General features: G+C 41.3%; 1 protein-coding gene across 4 annotated transcripts in view; it reads left to right on the forward strand.

Moving 5' to 3' along the window:
- EPB41L4B (erythrocyte membrane protein band 4.1 like 4B) overlaps window positions 1-19,831 on the forward strand; it is a 172,642-nt gene that overhangs the window by 116,002 nt on the left and 36,809 nt on the right. For all 4 annotated transcript variants that reach the window (XM_020804925.3, XM_078377647.1, XM_073003946.2 and 1 more), the window contains one exon: window positions 18,577-18,681. In XM_020804925.3, coding sequence (XP_020660584.3) covers window positions 18,577-18,681 — 105 coding nt within the window. The remainder of the gene's footprint in view (window positions 1-18,576; window positions 18,682-19,831) is intronic.

A 19,831-nucleotide genomic window follows, 5' to 3' on the forward strand; every position in this document is an offset into this window, starting at 1 on the left:
TTAGGTCTATTTAGGTCTCTCTGGCCTCAGTCTTCTTCTCCAGCGTACAGTCTATTTATTTATTTATTCATTTATTTGACTTGTATGCTGCCTGCACTCTGTAGCTCCTTGCAATGTTCTGCACACTAGCCATCCCAGGTACTTCATGGGCCCTTCCAGAGGATACATTCATCTTCCCTTTCAGTTACTTAATACCAAAAAATAAAAATAAAAATAAAAAACCATGGAAATATCAGACTTTGCATCCACACCTCTTTTTAAAAACTATGAACTTTTCTTCTCTTAGAAAAATCCACTTCTCCCCCCACTTCCCAAATTCTAACTGAGTACTAATTGAAAACGTCTGGCCCGAGGTTCAATGAAGACATCAACTACAAATGAGAAGTGCTAAGCATTGCCCCTGGTGAGAAGGTATGCTAAATCTCCATCCTGTGGTTTAAGGACAAACAAAAAAGAGACTGAAGGCATAGAATGCCATATGAATGTTGGGAAACAGTGCAGAACCTGCTACTTGTAAAAGAACAAAGCCTTTCATGTGCTGTTTACAGAAATAGCAAATGAGAAAGAGGCTCATAAGGAAGCAAGGCTATCTACTGCCTGAGGCCAGGGTTAGGGTTCAGGTGACATTTCACTCCCTGTGGTGAGCCAGGTGACAAATGGCAGGCTTTATCACATATCACTTTTTGGTGCCTTTCCATGCCACCTTTCCCATAACCCTAATCCTTCCAGGGATGCACAACGAATGGCATCTACCCATCCCCAGTCACCCAACCAAGCATAAACCAGGGGGACCTAAATTCCCATCATCTGTTGTCAAATGAGAGACCCCAATTCATGACCAGCTACATCTGTTCGTGGATCCCATGGATTTCCCACTTGCTATATTTGAACAGATTGTGGCTATTGCTGTTATTTTGCAATTGGTTTGAATGCACTACTCCTGTTGTTAATGCACACCAGCTCATTTGCACTCCCTTCTTTCTCAGCTTGGCTTCACATTATACAGTACTTGCCACATGATAGCAACTCCTACACAGGAAAAACGCCCCACATCCATAAACACAGAAAGTTGGAGGGGATATGAGTATGGAAAGCAAACATAAGCATCTAGATACACCCAGTAAAATTTAGTGGGACAGAATTCAAAATTCTGAGCAGAGATAGAATTGTTGTAGAGTGTGTAGCATCTAGCCAGATGCCTTGGCATATAGTAACATCTGGAGGCAACACTGATTCCATTTATTGCTGCTTTTCAATGAACTGTAGCCTAGGGGTCACCTCTGTTTTTGAAAAACGCTATGTTGGGTTTCAACATAGACCTGTGGTGCCCTGAGACAGACTTTCAATTGCCTCCTGCACATACTGAAGATTCTTAATTGGCCTGTTCTGTCAAAAAATAAATCACTGTGGAAGGAGGTTTGGGGGTTTTGACAAGGGAATATCATGTCCTCTATAATAATTCCATAGGTGACATGACTAACCCTGTAATCCCCTGTGTGAGATATTATTTCTTGGAAAAGATTTTAATCGACAGAGTGATATGCAAACACATTATTCCCAAACCCCAGATTTGAGGGGACATGAACAATCTCTCTCCACCCCTGGATCTCTTGATTTACGAACAGCTGGTAACACGAATAACAGCTTGTGTGGAGATAATTCTCCTGTTTTAAATTCTAATAATCCTGCAGCTGGATTCCTGATTATTAATAGCTTTCTTGTGATCAGCAGCATCCTGCTTTTTTTATTTTTTTAGAAACCACTGTTTTTGTGTTTGTTCAGAAAAACTTGAAGGAGATAGTCTAAAAAAATGACAGTCCAAAGCAACCCTGTGGAAGTAAGTTTCACCCTCAAAATTCCAAAAGATGGCAAAATAAATAGAAAAGAGCTAACATTTTATTTAGTGGTCAGCAAGTTTAAAAATCTAATTAAAGTTTAAGGTAGCAGAGCAGTTTTAAAAATACCTAGTTAGGTATAAGCTAGGGACTAAATAAAATCTTATTAGAAAGAAAAGTCCGATGCATGATTTTTCTCTCCACCTTTACCCCTTGTCATTGTTTTCAGTGTGGGACAGAAAGGAGCTACTGTACATGAATTTTTGAAAACCTCATGACCCACCTCCCTTAACAAAACTCTTCTCCGCGCCCCCAGTTATCTCTTCAAATTCCTCTTCCTGCTCTCATTTGGAAAAGAGTCCACCCCACCAAAATGCTGTGCCCCAGAAACTTGAATACACATACTCTACTGCACTTTTTTGATTGAAATCCTACCACTGGGCCCTGTTTAAAGCTCCCCAGTTTCCTCAGGCCTTTTCCTCATTTTGTTTCCTGTGGCTTCTTGCACTCTGTCTCTCTTGTTCTATCTTGCATCATTCCCTTCCCTTCTCCTTTTCTCAGATGCACTTTGCTTCCTATGCCAGAGAAAGAGATGACCCCCCCCCCCAGTGCCTTTCTCCTTGGGCAGTAAAGCTGTTTCCCCTTCTTTCTGCTTCTTTGCCTTTTCTCTCCCACTCCCAACACGTCCTATGCTAGGAGCACATACCCAATTGCCTGATGGGACCAACCTGGACACTTTGGCTTAGGTAAAACTGTGCAGAATTTTACATTTTTGCTTTCCCAATAAATTGGGGTGCTTTAACAATGAGGCCAGTAGGAGCATAGTTTAATGGCTAATAGCTAGAATGGCAACATTATTTTTAATAAATGAAAAGAGACTTATTTGTCATTGGCTGTTATTTGGTAAACAACTCATTAGCAATAGTTGTTCTTTAAAGACCACCACATTAATACTGTGTTTCTAAAGGGTTTCTTTTTGGTTACTTAACAATACACTGACATGACTTGCAATTAACATTTTAATAATTATAGCAAATACTACTCACTACACCAAACAAGCAATGACACTACCAATCACATATGATTGAAATAATGTTGAGTTTTGCCCTCATTACCTCTAAAAATAACACTTGCTATTACAACATTATTAATAACTGGATGTGTTCTACTTAATGCTGCTGCTTGTGTAATGTACTACTTTGCTTGCTTATGTCCCTGACCTAGAAGATGACCAGTGTTTCAAAACTCCACACAAATGGAAAACACTTCGGTTTTACCTTGTATCAGAACCCCAGCCCCATCCACGTAATGATCATGGTGGAACAATTCATGAGAAGAGTTTTCATACTGTATATATATATACAGTATACATACATACACAACTAAAAAGTAATGAGTCCTCAGGGTTCCTCAATAAGAAAAGAGGCACCACTACAAGATTTATTCAATGTTATAGGAATCTATAAACTCATGTTGTTTGGGGTAATTGGGCATGGTATTAACATATGACAATCAAATACATTTGAAATTGTATGACATCTTACATAGCTGATGAAAATAACACATTATACTCTAGGCAAATGCTACTTATTTAGATGCTGACAGAGTAATTTAGAGAATGTTGGTATCCCTATGTACTGAAGGGAGAGGTACAGAAAAGAAGTCTAGATCTGAGTAGGTTTCAGGAAGGAGGCATTGGAGTTGTTTAATTTATTATCTCACAGATGGACAGAATCGGAGTGTTGGGTTGTGTTTTGGAAACTCTAAAATATGCCTGTAGAGGTCACTAATCCACAGAGTCAATATACTTTGAAAGTGACTTGACAATAGGTAACCACATCAAACAATGCTTACTAGACATGAGCATTTCATATTCATTTCTCTAGAGAAATGCCCAATCCTGCCCAATTCCACCCCTCAGAACCAGCCATGCTACTTACCGAGTTCCTTGCAGCGCTTGGTTCCATTGTCATCATTGTCGTGCCAATCTCAGAAGGTGCCCAGCTGGCTCTTCCCCACCTCCCCATGCAGCCGACCACTTTGGCACAGAGACGGGACTTGGAGTCTTCCCCAGTCAGCCAGTGAGTGGTGTGGGGAGGTGGGAGAAGGGCAACTGAGCTTCTTCTGAGATTGGTGTGATGATGACAACAATGGAGCTGAACATTTTGCAGAGCCAAGTAAGTGGCCCGGATGGTTCTGTGGGGCAGGATTGGGCATTTCTCTAGGGAAACAAATACAAAGTGCTCATATCTAGTAGGCATTGTTTGATGTGGTTACCTATTATCAACCCTCTTTCAAAGTACCGCTTTTGCTTCTCCAGGGAAACAAATATGAAGTGCCCATGCCTAATGTGGCATAACTTGCTGCACTTTCACACACACAATTTCCTGATGGCATTATGAGCTATTTCACTAAAACTGTTTCTAGACAACACCATGAATTCCAAAGGAAAGGCATTACCTAACGGAGAAAACCCTCTGTATAGCTTTGCAAGAAGCATCACCATCAATTCTTTAATATTATTGTTGTATTCTCTACATTTACTTAACTTTGGACATACTTAAAATCCCCCCATTAATAACTCCATTGACATCCAGAATCAACTTGATATGTATTAGGCAATGTATAGGATATCCAGAGTTTTTTGACACCACATTAACAGCCATGGCTCTATCCTATAGAATCCTGGGATTTATCATTTTTGAGGTACTTAGCATTCCCTATTGTAGTTAGAATATTGCATTACAGTGGTCTAGCAGAGAAGTCTAAATACTTAATCAAATAGAAATCACAGATTTTCATAGGGTGGAGCCATTTGTGTAGATAAACTTTTCAATGGACATTGATGATTCAACCCTTAGTACAAGGATGGATTTTGAAGTCAGAAGAGACCCTGGTTAACAATGAGCACATTAGGGCGAAAAGATCAAAAAGGCTGTTGAAACGTTGCTTGGTTTAATTTTAAAATACCCATCATTTTGTATAAAGGGAAATTCTAAGGTTCTCTCCTAATCTTCTAGCGTGCTAGTTTTCTTCTTGAAGGGATTTTGTTTTGTTTTGCCCACTATAATAGTTCAGCCTTGAGAGCTCTTATTAAACTGAAGCAGCACAGCTAAGGCACAGGTTTTCCCGCTTAATGAGAATTAGGCCAGTTGTCTCCCAACATACAGTAATCTCTCTCATGCTATGGCAGGGAAAGAGTGGGAGAGCCCTGTGTACAAATTCTTAGTCTGCTGCAAAGCTAATTTGGTGTTCTTGGGCCAATCAGCCCAACATATACCACTGGGTTAGGGCCATGCATGGTGTAGTAAAGTCCTTGACAAAAGAATGTGATAATGTGTAGTAAAATGCAGTAATAAGTTCCTGGGGAAACGTGGTGGCGCTGCGGGTTAAACCACGGAAGTCTCTGTGCTGCAAGGGCAGAAGACCTGCAGTTGTAAGATCGAATCTACACAACTGGGTGAGCTCCTGTCGCTTGTCCCAGCTCCTGCCAACCTAGCAGTTCGAAAGCATGTAAATGTGAGTAGATAAATAGGTACAACCTTGGTGGGAAGGTAACGGCATTCCGTGTCTAGTCGCACTGGCCACGTGACCACAGAAACTGTCTATGGACAAACGCTGGCTCTATTGCTTGGAGACGGGGATGACGCGCTCTTGAGTTGGACACGATTGGACTAAATGTCAAGGAGAACCTTTACCTTTAAGCGGAAGCAGATGGATGTGAAATAATTATTTTTTAAAAGTGACCCATGCCAGAGGAGGTCTTCTTTGCTACAGTAGGTTTGAGTGTTGTACTATTATCTGTTACGAACTATCTCCTACCTGTTCTTCAGTGAGCTCAGGACAGCATCCATGCTGCCCCTCCGTCTCTCACAGGCTTTCTAAATATGCAAAAAAAGTGGGAGGAAAACCCCATCCAGTTGAATGAAAATGAAAGATAACAGTCAGGTGACTACTACTGACATCTAGATCCTTCCAGAAAAGGAAAGGAAGAGCAGAGTATTAAGCAGGAAGTGAGTAATTAAGATATGAACTGGAATTAGATGCTAAACTGCCCAGCTTGTGTGCTAGATCATCCTGGGGAGGGGAGTGGGAGAGACAGAGAATGTGATTAAGGAAGAAGGGAGACATGAAGATAATAAATAGAATCAGATGCTAAGCAGCCCAGCCTGTGTCATTTGAACAAAATAAAAGAAGCAGCTGAGGCAGGATGGAGATAAGAGAAAATGGGTGGTGGAGGAGACGGCGGCAGCGTTCAAGAGAAAATTGGACAACCATCTGTCAGATCTGCTTTGATTTTGATTCCTGCATTGAGCCTTATATGTCCCTTCTAACACTATTATTCTATGATTCTATAAGAGATGTTCCTTGCTTACCAGCAGGAGGTGGTCTGTTCACCAGGATCAAATGATTGAGGTGTGAGCACTGTTTAGCCGATTGCTGCAAAATGATTGGTCGGTTTTCCCACCAGCAGCAAGGGAAGCCAGTCATCTTAATGCTCTTTCCCAGTGAGCTCAAGGCAGTGTCCATGGTTTTCCTTCACCCCACTTCACCTTCACAGCCACCCCATGAGGTATGTCAGGCTTGAAAGTATCACTGGCCTGGTGAGGGTGGAGGTAAGGAACATACTGATTCTTTGTTATTATGAAATTATGATGTCATGTCTCTTCCTCTCTTCTCAATAATGCACTCATGAGGACTTACACAGACTATGGAATCAGACAATAAGAGTTCACAAAGGTTTGCCTGCGCACATTTTCTAGAGCAAAGCAATGCTGGGAAGATTCTGTATGAAACAAACAATTAGCAGGTGGAAAGAGGGTCTTAACCTTTTCCACTTGCCACTTCTTTTCAGTTGTAACATTTGCTGCACAACCTGTTCTGCCCTTACCAGTCAACCATGGATAAGTCTCGCAGTACAACCTGCTGGTGTTTCTGTCATTCATCATACAGTATTACAATTCCAAATCTGACCTAAGAAAGTTAAATTCATGTGAGTCAGCCACACTGTAGTACTACACCAAAAGGGAATGTAAGAGTGGAGTTAAAGGAAAAGTGAGTTTCTCACACCCTTCTCCATAATTGTGCTCCTTCCCCATTAGTACATCCCTATTGCTATTGAAGGGGAGAAACAGAATTAATCCAGAGCAAAAAATCCTCCTAGCCTAGACCCAAAATCTCTATGCCAACACAAATTTAGGCCAGGGTCAGGATAGTCTTTAGTAATTTCCAACATCCCTAAAGTGGCAAGGGTTTGGATTTGTCACAGCCTCTGCTAGCTTAGTGTATAAACTGAGCTAGCCCTAACTCATCTTCACCAAAGGGCATTCTCAGGTCTCTTTATAAGTGTAGTTACTTCTTAAATGCACATCTGAAAGTTCAACAGCAAAACCCCTCCTGACTAGCAGGAACAGGGACTGAAATACACTTTGAAAAACAAAGAACCTGAAGGGGAAAATGCTGTTCAAGATTTCTAATCAGTTACTTTCCTTGTCATAGCTTGTTTATTTTGAATTTCATCTCTCATATGGTACATTTGTTGATTCGCTGCTTTCATAGAAACAGATACTTTAATTTTATAAACAGTCTGGTGTGGTTTAGATGCCAAATGTTTAAACATTTGTCTGCAAAATTCTTTCTGTTTCATAGCCAACTGTTGCCTCAATCAATATGATCTTTCATGGTAGTTTGTTTATTTAAGACATTACCTATTCTCCAATGGAAAGAGCTCTTTAAGAGACTTATGTAAACTCAGTGGCAACAAGCCTGACTGCAGACCTAGAGCGTTTAAAGGACAACACAAAAGGAAAAGCAGGGAGGAGGGGGAAAGTAAGAAAAGCATGCCCCAAGGCACTGTTCCTTAAAATACTTTCAGTTACCAATGGGACAATAGTTATGAGAGAGGAAAAGCTAAATGGAGCTGGTCTCTCAGCAAAGGACTTATTCAGATGGGCTGTGTGTTCTGTTAAAAGTACTGCTTTCTGCACTGATTTTATCACTATTTTCCCCACCATCCAGAAGGCTTGTGTCACTTTACTTCACTCCTTTTCCCCATGGCTATCCTTGCCTTTCAGTCCTTCCTGTAAGCAAGGATTATTTCCAGTTTCTGTTGGTTCTAGAGGACATGGAGTTTCGGGTTACAGTGCTATCCAATGGGAAATTAATGACCGGGGTCTCCAGTCCTGGTTGGAAGCATTCAGTTAGGAATAATTGACAGACAAAAAAGAGTGGGGGAGGGGGGAGAATAGCTTTGCAACAGAAATTCTGGCATAGAAGTGGATTTCTAAAATGTTTCCTTAAAATGTGAAGCATTTCAAAGGATTTTGAAAGGATTTCCTAAGGAGAAGTCATTTTTAGAGGTGTTTAGACCTAAATACTGGTATGGCATGAATACCTGTGTTTCTTCATGACCAGGGGGAAAAGAGAGAAAAGAAACTTTTGCCATATCTGGGAGTACCCAAGGTTAACAGAATGGACCCTACTTAACTTTCTCCCTCTACCGCAGCATTATATAGGATAACTGTGGCTTAACAATAGCCTCAAATAATTTTGCATGGCTTTAAAAATGTCACAAACAGCTTACAGTCCAAAAGCGATGTGTACTACTGCTTGGAGACTACATACCAGGGATGTTGGCAAGTCTTTGGGTACCAATCTCAAGTCCGAGTTCAAGTCTTCATTCTCAAGACCCAAATCCCAAGCCTTGAGTCTGAGTCTCAAGTCACTTGCCCCAACCCCCTGAGGCTTGAGATTCAGGCTTCCCATCACCTTTGCCTTTGTGGTTTTGGGGCAGGCCCATAGGGACTCAATAACATGATTCAGACAAATGAGTCAGGGTTGTGACTTGAGTCCCGAGTCCCCACCAAAACCTGTGAGTCTAGTGCAAGTCAAGTTGCCACTTAAGTCAGACTTGACCACCAGTCATGAGTCATGAGTCCCCATCCCTAGTGCTCAGACAGGGTCTCCAGATTGATTAAGGAGTTAATTGTTTATACTGGATTCAGTGTCATTTACCTTCAAGCCCACAGCCCCCTACTTTCCTTCCTTCCTCTAGTCCCACCTCTGCTGATCTGTGGAGGAACTGATGGGAGCATTAATACAATAAATAGTAATTATGGCCCAGAAGAAAGGTGATAAGGCAATCTAGCATTAATCTTATATGTATAAGATTTTTTTCTAAAATGGAGGATGGTTGGGGTAGAAGAAAGAATGCAGAGGCATGTTCCCCTGGTCTTGAATATTATGCCGCAATTGCCTCTGTCATGAAAACACTACCTAGAAACAAATTGGTCTATCTTAAGAAAGTAGGAGCCCACCAGCAACAGAGAAAAAAAAGCCACTTTAGGAGCAAAAAGGGCTCGACTGATTTGAATTAGCCTTTGCATCATGCAGTCAGTAAAAACTACTTTGAATTCACCTGTTTTATAAGCAGAGTAAATCCCATGGTTTTTACCATGTAGTCAAAGCTATACTTGATAAATTAGTATTTCTGGATTTGGATTACATTTGATTTCTGAGCTGACTCTAGGATTGGTTAAGCACAATTGATGTGTGTAATGGGATATAGGATTGAATACAGTTACAGAACAATACAGTCATGTGAAAAAGAAAGTATGCCATCTTTGAATTCTACAGTTTTACCTATCAGGACATAATAAAAATAATCTGTTCCTTAGCAGGTCTGAAAATTAGGTGAATACAACCTCAGAGGAACAACAACACATGACATATTTCACTGTGTCATGATTTATTTTACAAAGATAAAGTCAAAATGGGGAAGCCATGTGTAAAAAAATAAGTACACCCTTAATGCTTCCATAGGAATTAATAGGCTAAGTAGCAGCCAGGTGTTGCTATCCAAATGCCCTTGAGTAATTGATCATCAGCAAATACGACCACCTCTATAAAAGCTGACGTTTTAGTAGTTTGCTGCTCTGGAGCATTCCAGTGTGGGTTAACACAATGCTAAGGAGGAAATACATCAGCAATGCTAGAAGAGAAGCAGTTGTTGTCCTGATACATAAAACCATAGAATTTAAAGAGGGTGTACCTTTTTTTTCACATGACTGTATATTTCAGAGTCTGTTATGTGGAGGCATATACAGATATAGGAATCACTTCTTCACATTTCTCCTATTCTGGCCGCGCTGCATTGGCTGCCCATTCGGTTCCGCCTCGACTTCAAAGTTCTGATGCTTACGTATAAAGCCCTAAACGGTTTAGGGCCTCGATACCTGACGGAACGCTTACTCCCACCCAGTTCTACCCGTGTCACTCGTGCGAGTCAGGAGGTGAGGCTGAGGAGCCTGACACCAAGGGAGGCCCGGAAGGAAAAAACAAGAAACCGTGCCTTCTCGGCGGTGGCTCCTCGCCTCTGGAACAATCTACCTCCAGAGATTCGCGCGGCTCCCTCGCTGGGTACTTTTAAGAAACAACTGAAAACATGGATGTTCAGGCAGGCCTTCCCCTCCTAGTTAATCCCTGACCTCTTCCCTTTCTTTCATTACTATGTTCTCTTTCTCCATCTTCTCAAATTTTTAATTATCTACAAACTTCCTTTTATTTAGATATTGTTTTTATATATTTGTTTTCTTTGTGTGTTGTAAGCCGCCTAGAGTGGTCAATATGACCAGATAGGTGGGGTATAAATGTAATAAATAAATAAATAAATAAATAAATTCATGGTCTGTGTGCAGTCCTGCAGAGTGGTTCTGTACCTGTGGAGACATCATTTTGAAATTTTCTCTACAGTATCTGCATAAATGCTATACATTGTCTCCCCAAACAATCCTAGCTTGCGTATCTGTTTCTAATCTATCTTTTTCTAAGCAGCGTTGCACCTTTAAGGCCCTTAAATTAAGCTTCAACATGGCCATCTTTTGAGAAAAATTGGCAGAGGTAAGTTTTGGAGGTTATCTAGAAAAACTCCTACTTTGATCAGAATTCATCCTTTGTATGATCTCAAAAAATGGCATTCAAAAAAATGAGCCAAAACAACAACTCTCTTTGGCTAGTTATGTGATTTGGTTAAAAAGTGTTTGTGTGGGAGAATCGCAATAGAAAACAACAATCTGTCTCTTTGCTTGCCTGCCTTCCTGGGCCCATAGTCTATTGGAGAAAATTTTGGTTAATTCCTTTTCGTTAGGTAAAGGTAAAGGTTCCCCTTGACATTTAGTCCAGTTGTGTCCACTCTAGGGGGCGGTGTTCATACCCATTTCCAAGCCATAAAGCCAGCGTTTGTCTGTAGACAGTTTCCGTGGTCATGTGGCCAGTGCCACTAGACACGGAACGCCGTTACCTTCCCACCGTAGTGGTACCTATTTATCTACTTGCATTTTTACATGCTTTCAAACGGCTATGTTGGCAGGAGCTGGGACAAGCGACAGGAGTTCACTCTTACAACTGCTGGTCTTCCAGCCTTGCAGGACAGAGACTTCCGTGGTTTAACCTACAGCACCAGCATGTCTTTTTGGTCAGCAGAGCATAAAGTACAAAAGTCAGCTGAAACACAGGGGAAATGTAAAGGAGAACTAAAAGTCCCAGCTTCTACCCAGCTTCTTTTGTTCTCACAGTGACTAGACCTTTGTATATAAAAATCACTCTACAAGTAGCTTAAGTAGAAAAAAAATACTTACAGTTGTGGAACTTCAGTTTACATGTCTGCTCAGGCTGAAAGTCAGAGAGGAAGAGAGAGCAATGAAAACAACCGGAAGCAAACAAACAGGAAGAGGGATTGGGGAGCTTGCATTAATCCTTGGAAATGGGACTTTGCTAATAGATTAGTGGCAAGGCATAATTAAATTAGGCTGTGAAGCCCCCTTCCCACTGAAACCCAATGTTAGGTTGCATGCACCAGTGTTATTTTCTCCAACAAATTGCCTCCTTTCACAAGTTTATTTTGTAGGGCAAGCTCCCTTTTTCTAGTAGTCATTCCTGGTGTCTGCTCTGCCTTGAGGAGGGATGTACTGTGATGTCTCATCTACATCATCAGTGCCTCACTAAAGAAATGAGCGGGTATTGGCTGTTCAGTCTCTAGCTTGTTCTGTGGAAGCAAGCAATGTTTACAGCAACCAAAGAAGTTTAGAGCCTCCTTTGTATCCAGCCTTTACAGATGTGTTTACAAGGCTCTTGATGAGTGATATCCTTGCCATGGAATCAGCAGATGTTGACCACATCTTCTAGCACTTCAACATGGAAATGCATTCACCCAGGGACCCATCTTTTGTAGCACTGGCTTCTTATAGTTGATGCTGGCTGTATAATGTTCATACTCAAGTTTCAGACCCTCACTCAAGAGGCATTGGTACATCCCCAAGAGAAGAAAAGAGGGCAACCATCCCTGAAGAAACTCATCCTGGACCCAATCGTTCTTGATGATACATTCCTTTGGATGGGCATAAATCTTTCAGTGCAACAAATAGCACTTTCGAATTATACTCATTTTTAAAAAATACATTTTATTGGTTTTTCAATCTATCTACATTTGGTTAATGCTTATCAAACATTGTGTTACATGGGTTGCTTACAATTATTTGTTTTTTCATCTTGGTATCTTCCTAATTGTCCCCCCAAATCCACACATCTTCCAATCATTCAAACAGTCCATGTAAGTACTGTAGTATACAGTATTGGCTATTATCATAATGCAGTGGTGTCTCGCAATACGATGTTAATTCGTTCCGCGAAAATCCCTGTCTTGTGAAAACATAGTCTTGCGAAATGCAGTTCCCCATTGGAATGCACTGAAATCCATTTAATGCTTTCCAATGGGGGAAAAATCATCATCTTGCGAAAATCACCCATAGAGAAACCGTTTTGCGAAGCACGGACCCAGCTGTCAAAATTGCTGCCTTGCAATGAACCGTCCCTAAAAAAAAGTTTTGCAAAGCACAGACTCAGCTGTCAAAATCGTCGTCTTGCAAAAAACGGTCCCGAAAAAACCGTCTTGTTAAGCACGGACTGAAACACCGTCTAGTGAAAATCGCCCATAGGGAAAACTGTTTTGTGAAGCGCTATAGCAATCGCAAAAACCTATCGTCTCACGAATTAACCGTTTTGCGAGGTAATCGTCTAGTGAGGCACCACTGTATTACTCTCATAGTATACAATGTTTTCAAAATCTTCTAATAACATAATAAAAGTCATTCCAGTTCCAGATCTATATCATTTGAGGTAATGTAACCAATTTGAGGTAATTTATACCAATGATAACTGAGTAAGTTCTTAACAAATAATATATATTAACTGGAACATCTTATACAGATTTTCTTTGTATAGTTGTTTAGCCATTTCTATCTCCACATTTTCTATCATATCTATAACAATATCATTTTAATGCATGTTCATTATGTACTATTTGTTTACTCCAAACTTATATCTAGCTTCAATTTACCTTAAAAAATAACACCATATTATGCCTTTACCCTGATTAGTACTCCCTTATTTTCGTTCAATTCTCTTTTTAATATATAAGATATGCCCCTTTGCAATTCCAGAAGTTAGATATATACAGTCGTGCCCCACTTAACAATTACCCCACATTACGAGGAATCTGCTTCACAACGATGTTTTTGCGATCGCAATTGCGATCGCAAAACGATGTTTTAAACAGGGTTTTTTCGCTTTGCAAAGATTGGTTCCCTGCTTCGGGAACTGATTCTTCGCATTACAACGATCAAAACAGCTGATCGTCGGGTTTTCAAAATGGCCACCAGGTGCTTAAAATGGCTCCCCGCTGTGCTTAGGGATGGATTCCTCGCTATACAGGCACCGAAAATGGCCGCCGTATGGAGGATCTTCGCTGGATGGTGAGTTTTTAGTCCATTGGAATACATTGAACGGTTTTCAATGCGTTTCAATGGGTTTTTAAATTTCGCTTTACGACGTTTTCGCTCTACAGTGATTTCGCTGGAACGAATTAACATTGTTAAGCGAGGCACCACTGTACATGCTTTCCAATATTGAGGGCCACCTTCCTGTTTTTCCCTTTTTCATCTTTCTATGTAATTCCTTCTCTTAATCTTTTTTTCAATTTTTGTTTCTAACTTTCTAAACATTCTGCCATCTTTTGTGCCCTCTAAGGCCATTTTATGCATTTGATTTACCTCCAATATATTTTTATACACTTGGTCTATCTCTAATATATCTTCCAGGCTATTTTTAATTGCTTCTGCTGATTTTCTTCTCTTATCTTCCCTTAAGACTCTCCTCAACTCCACTAGGTTTTCCCCATTAATTTCCTCCAACCCTTCTTTAGGTTGCCATACGCCATCTACCACCATCTCATTCCCTTTTTCATTATTTCCTGTTGACTATAATTATTCAACTGCACCATGAATAATTTTGCCTGTTTGTGGTGGGATCTCACTATTTCTAAGATTGCTTGAAGTGTAGATTTTGTTTCCTCCCCAAATTGTCCTTATTGTGTCATTATGTTCCAATTTGTCAAAAAATTGTATTCCAAGTTAAAGTTCTCCATATGCTTAAAGTAATCAATCCAGTTCCATTAAGTTTGGATCCAGTCTCCGACGTAGGGAATTTTCCCTGCCTAAAGGCTCACGATCCCATTCAGTTCAACATCCAGTATACATTTTGTAAGTTCCACTTTGGCTAAATTAGGCTTTCTAGGGTTAATTTCTGTAGTTCAGTTACATCCTCAAAGGGAAAGGGAGTTCCAAACAATCATAGAACATTCAAGGCCATTGATTCTAGGCATTTTGCCAGTGCCTTAGATAGCTGTTACATATAGCATAAACAGATTTTGTTTTCCAAATTTGTTATCAGTATTGTTTTCAGGGAAAAAAATTCTTACAATACCAAACTTCCTCCTTTTATGTATAATTTAGTGTCTAATTAATGCCCAATTTATTTTACTTGTGTCTCCCTCCGTCAATTCCTCTCCCCAGCTTCTCCGCAGCTCAATCAACGATTATGGAGAGCTGTGAGATCCTATTTCTGCTGTAGAAGTTGTCTTGTCCAGGGATAGTAAATAGATACAGTTTTAAAAGATGTTTCTTACCCGTTTGTAGCACGATGTTAATTAGGCTGCTTTATCGCTCCTTCATATCCGGCTGCTGACGACTTGCAAGCAAGCTAGTTCAGCTGCTTGTTTCTGCCCGACGGTCGATTGGGGAGTTTCCTGACTCAAACGTGGGTAACCACCATTCCCCTGTGGTCAATAGGCTTCTCCCCCATTTCACCAGCTCTTCAGGGTGGTTTTAACCCTCGGGGGGGGGTCCGAGACAGGTCAGAATTCAGCCCAGGAGATGGAGCCCCGTCCTCCTGCTGCTGTCTCGTTGCAGCATCAAGCCGGAAGTCCCTGGAATTATACTCTTAATCTAGATACATTTCACCCTGCGTTTAGGCCTAGATTCAGAACTGGATCTACCTGCTATGGCCAGTTTGATTACTATTATTGGGAAAAGGTCAAGAAGAGTGTGGCTTTCTTTTGCTTACTTTGTTAGCTGATACCATCAACTATGATATTCTTCCGGACCAATTCAGTGTCTCGGTGGTTGGGGGCACTGTTGCACCCCTATGTCTCTACCTTTTACTTTACTTTATTTGGACTTATACCCCGCCCCTCTAGACAAAGTCTACCTGTTCTAGAGATGCAGTTGGATACTGTTTCTTGTACACACACATGCAGAAACCTTTATTGGCATTGCAGGGTACAGGGAGTACACAAGATAGTTACATTCCAATACCGGGTGGGGGGAAGGGTGAGGTTGGGATTATAGTAAGCTAGGTTCAGAGAGATTTACAGAGGGTTTAGGGTAGGGGGAGGGGGGAGGGGAGGTCTTCATAACAGTAAGAAGAAAGTCAGCAACTTGACTAGTGATAAAAGGCGAGAAATCACTCAGGAGTATGGGGGTAAGGTCGGGGAAAAAAGGGGAGAGGGAAGAGAGGAGTGGGCCAAGTAGCCGCTTACGGGGGATGTTGTGGGATGGGCACCGGAGTAAGATGTGGTCCAAGGAGTCGGGTTCGGATGCACAAGAGTGACACAATCTGTTGGGGCGGGGGATTCGAGTGAATCTCCCAAGATGGGCTGCAGATGGGAAGATATTCAGCCTAGCGAGCATAAAAGCTCGTCTTTTTTGAGGGTTGGACAATTGGTTAAAATAATTGGAGGGGCGGCCAAGGGAGGGGGATAGGCCAAAAGCAAGAGGAGAGCAGGTGGGGTTCAATTGGGAGAATAGGGTTGCATGTTCAAGGTCATAAAGGTTGGATCTAATGATTTGATATGCTGAGTTGAGGTTCATGTCGGCGAGAGTTTCGACAGAGAGAGATAATGACAATAGTTTGGCTTCTATGAAGTGAAACCACGTAGAAGTGTAGGGGTCCTTTAATAAATCTTGTAGGATCGAGTCAGAGGGGGTTAGGAGGTGAGTTCTGAGCCAGAACTTGAAGGTGGTGGTCCAGGCTAGGGTAGAGGGTAAGTGAATACCCAGTTCTAGAGTAATGGTGGAAAGTCGGATAAGATTAGGGATCCCGAGGATTTTCCTAAGAAAGGAGGCAGCCACCTTATCGATTTCAGAGTTTGCTGCCTCGATCCAAATTGGGACTCCATAAAGTAGCTGGGAAATTGTCTTGGAGTATAAAATTCTGGTGGCAGCAGGTACATACTGATTACCAGAATGAAAGTGAAAACGGGAAATTGCACTGAGGGAGAGAGAGGAAGAAGCGATTGCAGAGGTGCGGTGTGGGCTCCATGAGTGCCGAAAATGGAAAAGAATCCCCAAGTATCTGAAGGTCTGGACCTGTTGGTATGTGGAGTTACCAATTCTCCAGGGAGACGGGGCCCAGGATTTGCCAAAAACCAGTATTTTGGTTTTCTCTGAATTTATGGTTAGGTCGTTGCTGGAACAGTATTGTTGAAAGGAGAGGAGGAGCTTGCGGAGGCCCAATTTAGTGATAGAGAGGAGAAGGGCGTCATCCGCATACATAAGAAGAGGGGTAGACGAGTTGTTTAGAGCAGGGGGGGAAAAGTCAGTGCCAGTTAGGGAGGAAGGGAGGTCAGCGAGGAAGAGGTTGAATAGGAGGGGGGCTAGGATACATCCCTGGCGTACGCCCTTGGTGACAGGGATATTATCTGTCAGGGTGCCAGCACGGTCGATCCTGATTCGGCATGTATTGGAGGAATGTAACCGCTGTATTAGAAACAGGAGGCGTTGATCAATCCCCCAGTTGGAAAGTTTCCTCCAGAGTAAGTCTCTATTGACCGAATCAAATGCGCCTTTGAGATCGATAAAGGCTGAGTACATTTTGGCACCATAGTGTTTAGTGTATTTGTTAATCAGGAAGGAGAGTGTGAGAGTATGATCCAGGGTGGAGGCGCCTGGGCGGAAGCCAATCTGTTCTTTACCGGGGAGTCCAATAGCAGAGGACCAAGAGGTGAGTTTCGAAAGGAGATATTTGGAGTATAGTTTTCCTATAAAGGATAGGAGACTGATGGGTCTGTAATTGTTTGGGAGGGAGGGGTCACCTTTTTTGAAAATTGGAACAATAGTTGAGGAAAGCCAGGGAGAGGGGATAAGGCCGGAATTATTGATAAGAGTAAAGAGGTTAGAAAGGAAGGGGGATACTGTTTCTTGTATTCCTAGCAATTGTTGCTGTCATGTGCTGCAAGTATCATCTTTTAGCCACTGCTTTCTAATATCTATTCGAAGCTGCTGAATGTGGTCATGAAGAAATTTGGAGCAAAGTGTCCTTGGCGTGCTGATGATACCAAATTATATTTTTCTGTGGCACATCTGAAGCAGGTGTGACCATGCAGGACCTGGACCATTTCTTGGATGAAATGGTGGGCTGTGTGGGGGTTAATACACTGAGGCTGAGCCCTGGCAAGTTGGAGGTCTTGTAGGTCAGTGGTTCAGAGATTGAGGAAACATGTTTTCTACCTGATCTGGATGTAAATTCACTTCCTATAAGAGATCAAGCGAGCATCGTGGGATACACCCAGGTCCATCTTTGTAGGTGGAGGCCCTTGTTCTCTCAGTGATTTTGACCAGCTTCAGCTGGTGCACTGCCTTTGACAGTTCTTGGACATGTATTGTTTGCTCACGCAACTCAGACAACGGCAACTCCGTGTTTGGACTGTTGCAATATGGCCCACGTTCTCTAGAAGCTGCAAGTGGTGTGGAATGCTTCAATTATGCTTCTGAATAGGGCAGCCCACAATGTCTCTGCTTTTAGGGATTACACCATTACACATTCATCTGTTACTGACAAGGTTTAAGATGTTGTTGTTAATTTATCACAACCCCAAACTTTAGGAACTGATTACCCAAGAAACTGTCTTCTCTATTGTAGAACCACTACCTCAATGAAATTATCTAGGTAGGAACTCCTGGCAATGACACATGCTCCTTAGGTCCTTTCTGAAAAGCATGCACTTAGCATGATGGTAGTCACAATAAGGAATTATCTTTCCCTGTATATTAGACATGCTCTAAATATCCTTAATTTTATGTCAAAGACCATGGCTATTCATGTAAGTTTTTGTAGTGTAGTTCAGCCTACCATGCATTTTATGCTTTTAATCTTATGTGTACATATCTGATGCATTGTGTTATGTGATGTTTTAGGAAGTTTAGTTATTTGTTAAATGCTTAGGTATCAAATGTGTCTCAAAGAGGCACCTTTATTAAATTTTAATATTACGAAAATTTATTTAATTTGAATCAATTTACTGTAGATTATTTAACTTGCCAAGATATGTGATTTTGTTTGCTATCTTTAGAAGTCCTCCCCCTTCACAGCCAGAGTCAACACAAACAAGTAGTGCATCAGATAAGCAGGAAATCAAACCACCACGTGTGAGGAGGCTGACAAGGCAATACAGCTTGTAAGTGTAATTCTTTTAATAGTTTATGTTTGTTATTCCGGATATGTGTTATTTAGCCTATAAAAATAATGTTCATTTGTACTCATTAAATGCCATGTATTTAAGTGAAACGTAAAGCTGAAGAGACAATTGCTTTTAAAGAAGTTAAAGCTGGCATGATAAAGGCACCCCTTTCAATAAAGGATCTCTTTTCAAATTTCAGAGAACGTATGTGCCGTACTAACAAAATTAACAGCAACAGCAACAACAACAAAACCTGTGGAACCTGAAAGACTAATATTTTATTAGGCACAGGCTTTCTTGGACTGCAGCACTTTTTCCATTACAAAATAGGTCAAAGAAAATTTCTTAGTCTTTAAAATGTCATTCACTCTTCATTTACTGAATGGCACATGGACTGCAAAGTGAGGACCTCTTGCCCAATAATTTTTCTGCAGGGAGTGCCTAGTCACAAATCATCACTGGTCTGTTGTTTTGCATTAACAGGCAACACTACCCCTCCGGAAGTTTCTTTACCATACTGGTTTGGCAATTATATTTAGTTCCCTTGAGAATTCTTTAAGATAAGGTGAGATTGCTAAATGATAGTTGCCAGACCTGTTGTATATATGGAGTCTTCCTCCATGCAAGTTAGGAAGCGATGTTTAAAATCTAAACATATGGTACTTAGCCTATCTATTACAGAATGAGGGAAGAACATTCTATAGTCTCTGCCAGGAGTTCTGTGCATAACTGAATCCCCCCCACCCTGCTGCTTCACATGGCAATCTTGGATTCTCATTTATGAACAGAGATGAAGTTCTCCATAATGTTTTTTAGATATGCATGGCTGGTTGCAAAGCACGTAAGTGGGTGCCCCTGCCACAAGGAAATCAATGTCTCTTGATCAAATCTACAAGTGAAAAACTACGCTGTGACTTCACCTTAGATTTTATACCACTTATTGGCTGAAATCCTCTTTTTCAGCTCTATGTGAGCCCTGGAAATGATGTCATTATCAATGGCAAATTGCCACTGCTTCAAGGCAAATTGCTTCTGATTAAAGGCCACTTCGGGGTGTAAGCTAATAACAGACAATGCAATGAAATCACGTAAACCCCCAAATCCCCCAAGGAAGCTTTTAATCAGCTATGATTTGCTGCTACAGATG

The sequence above is a fragment of the Pogona vitticeps genome, chromosome 6, assembly GCF_051106095.1.
Source record: "Pogona vitticeps strain Pit_001003342236 chromosome 6, PviZW2.1, whole genome shotgun sequence".
In the NCBI taxonomy this organism is placed as follows: domain Eukaryota; kingdom Metazoa; phylum Chordata; class Lepidosauria; order Squamata; family Agamidae; genus Pogona; species Pogona vitticeps.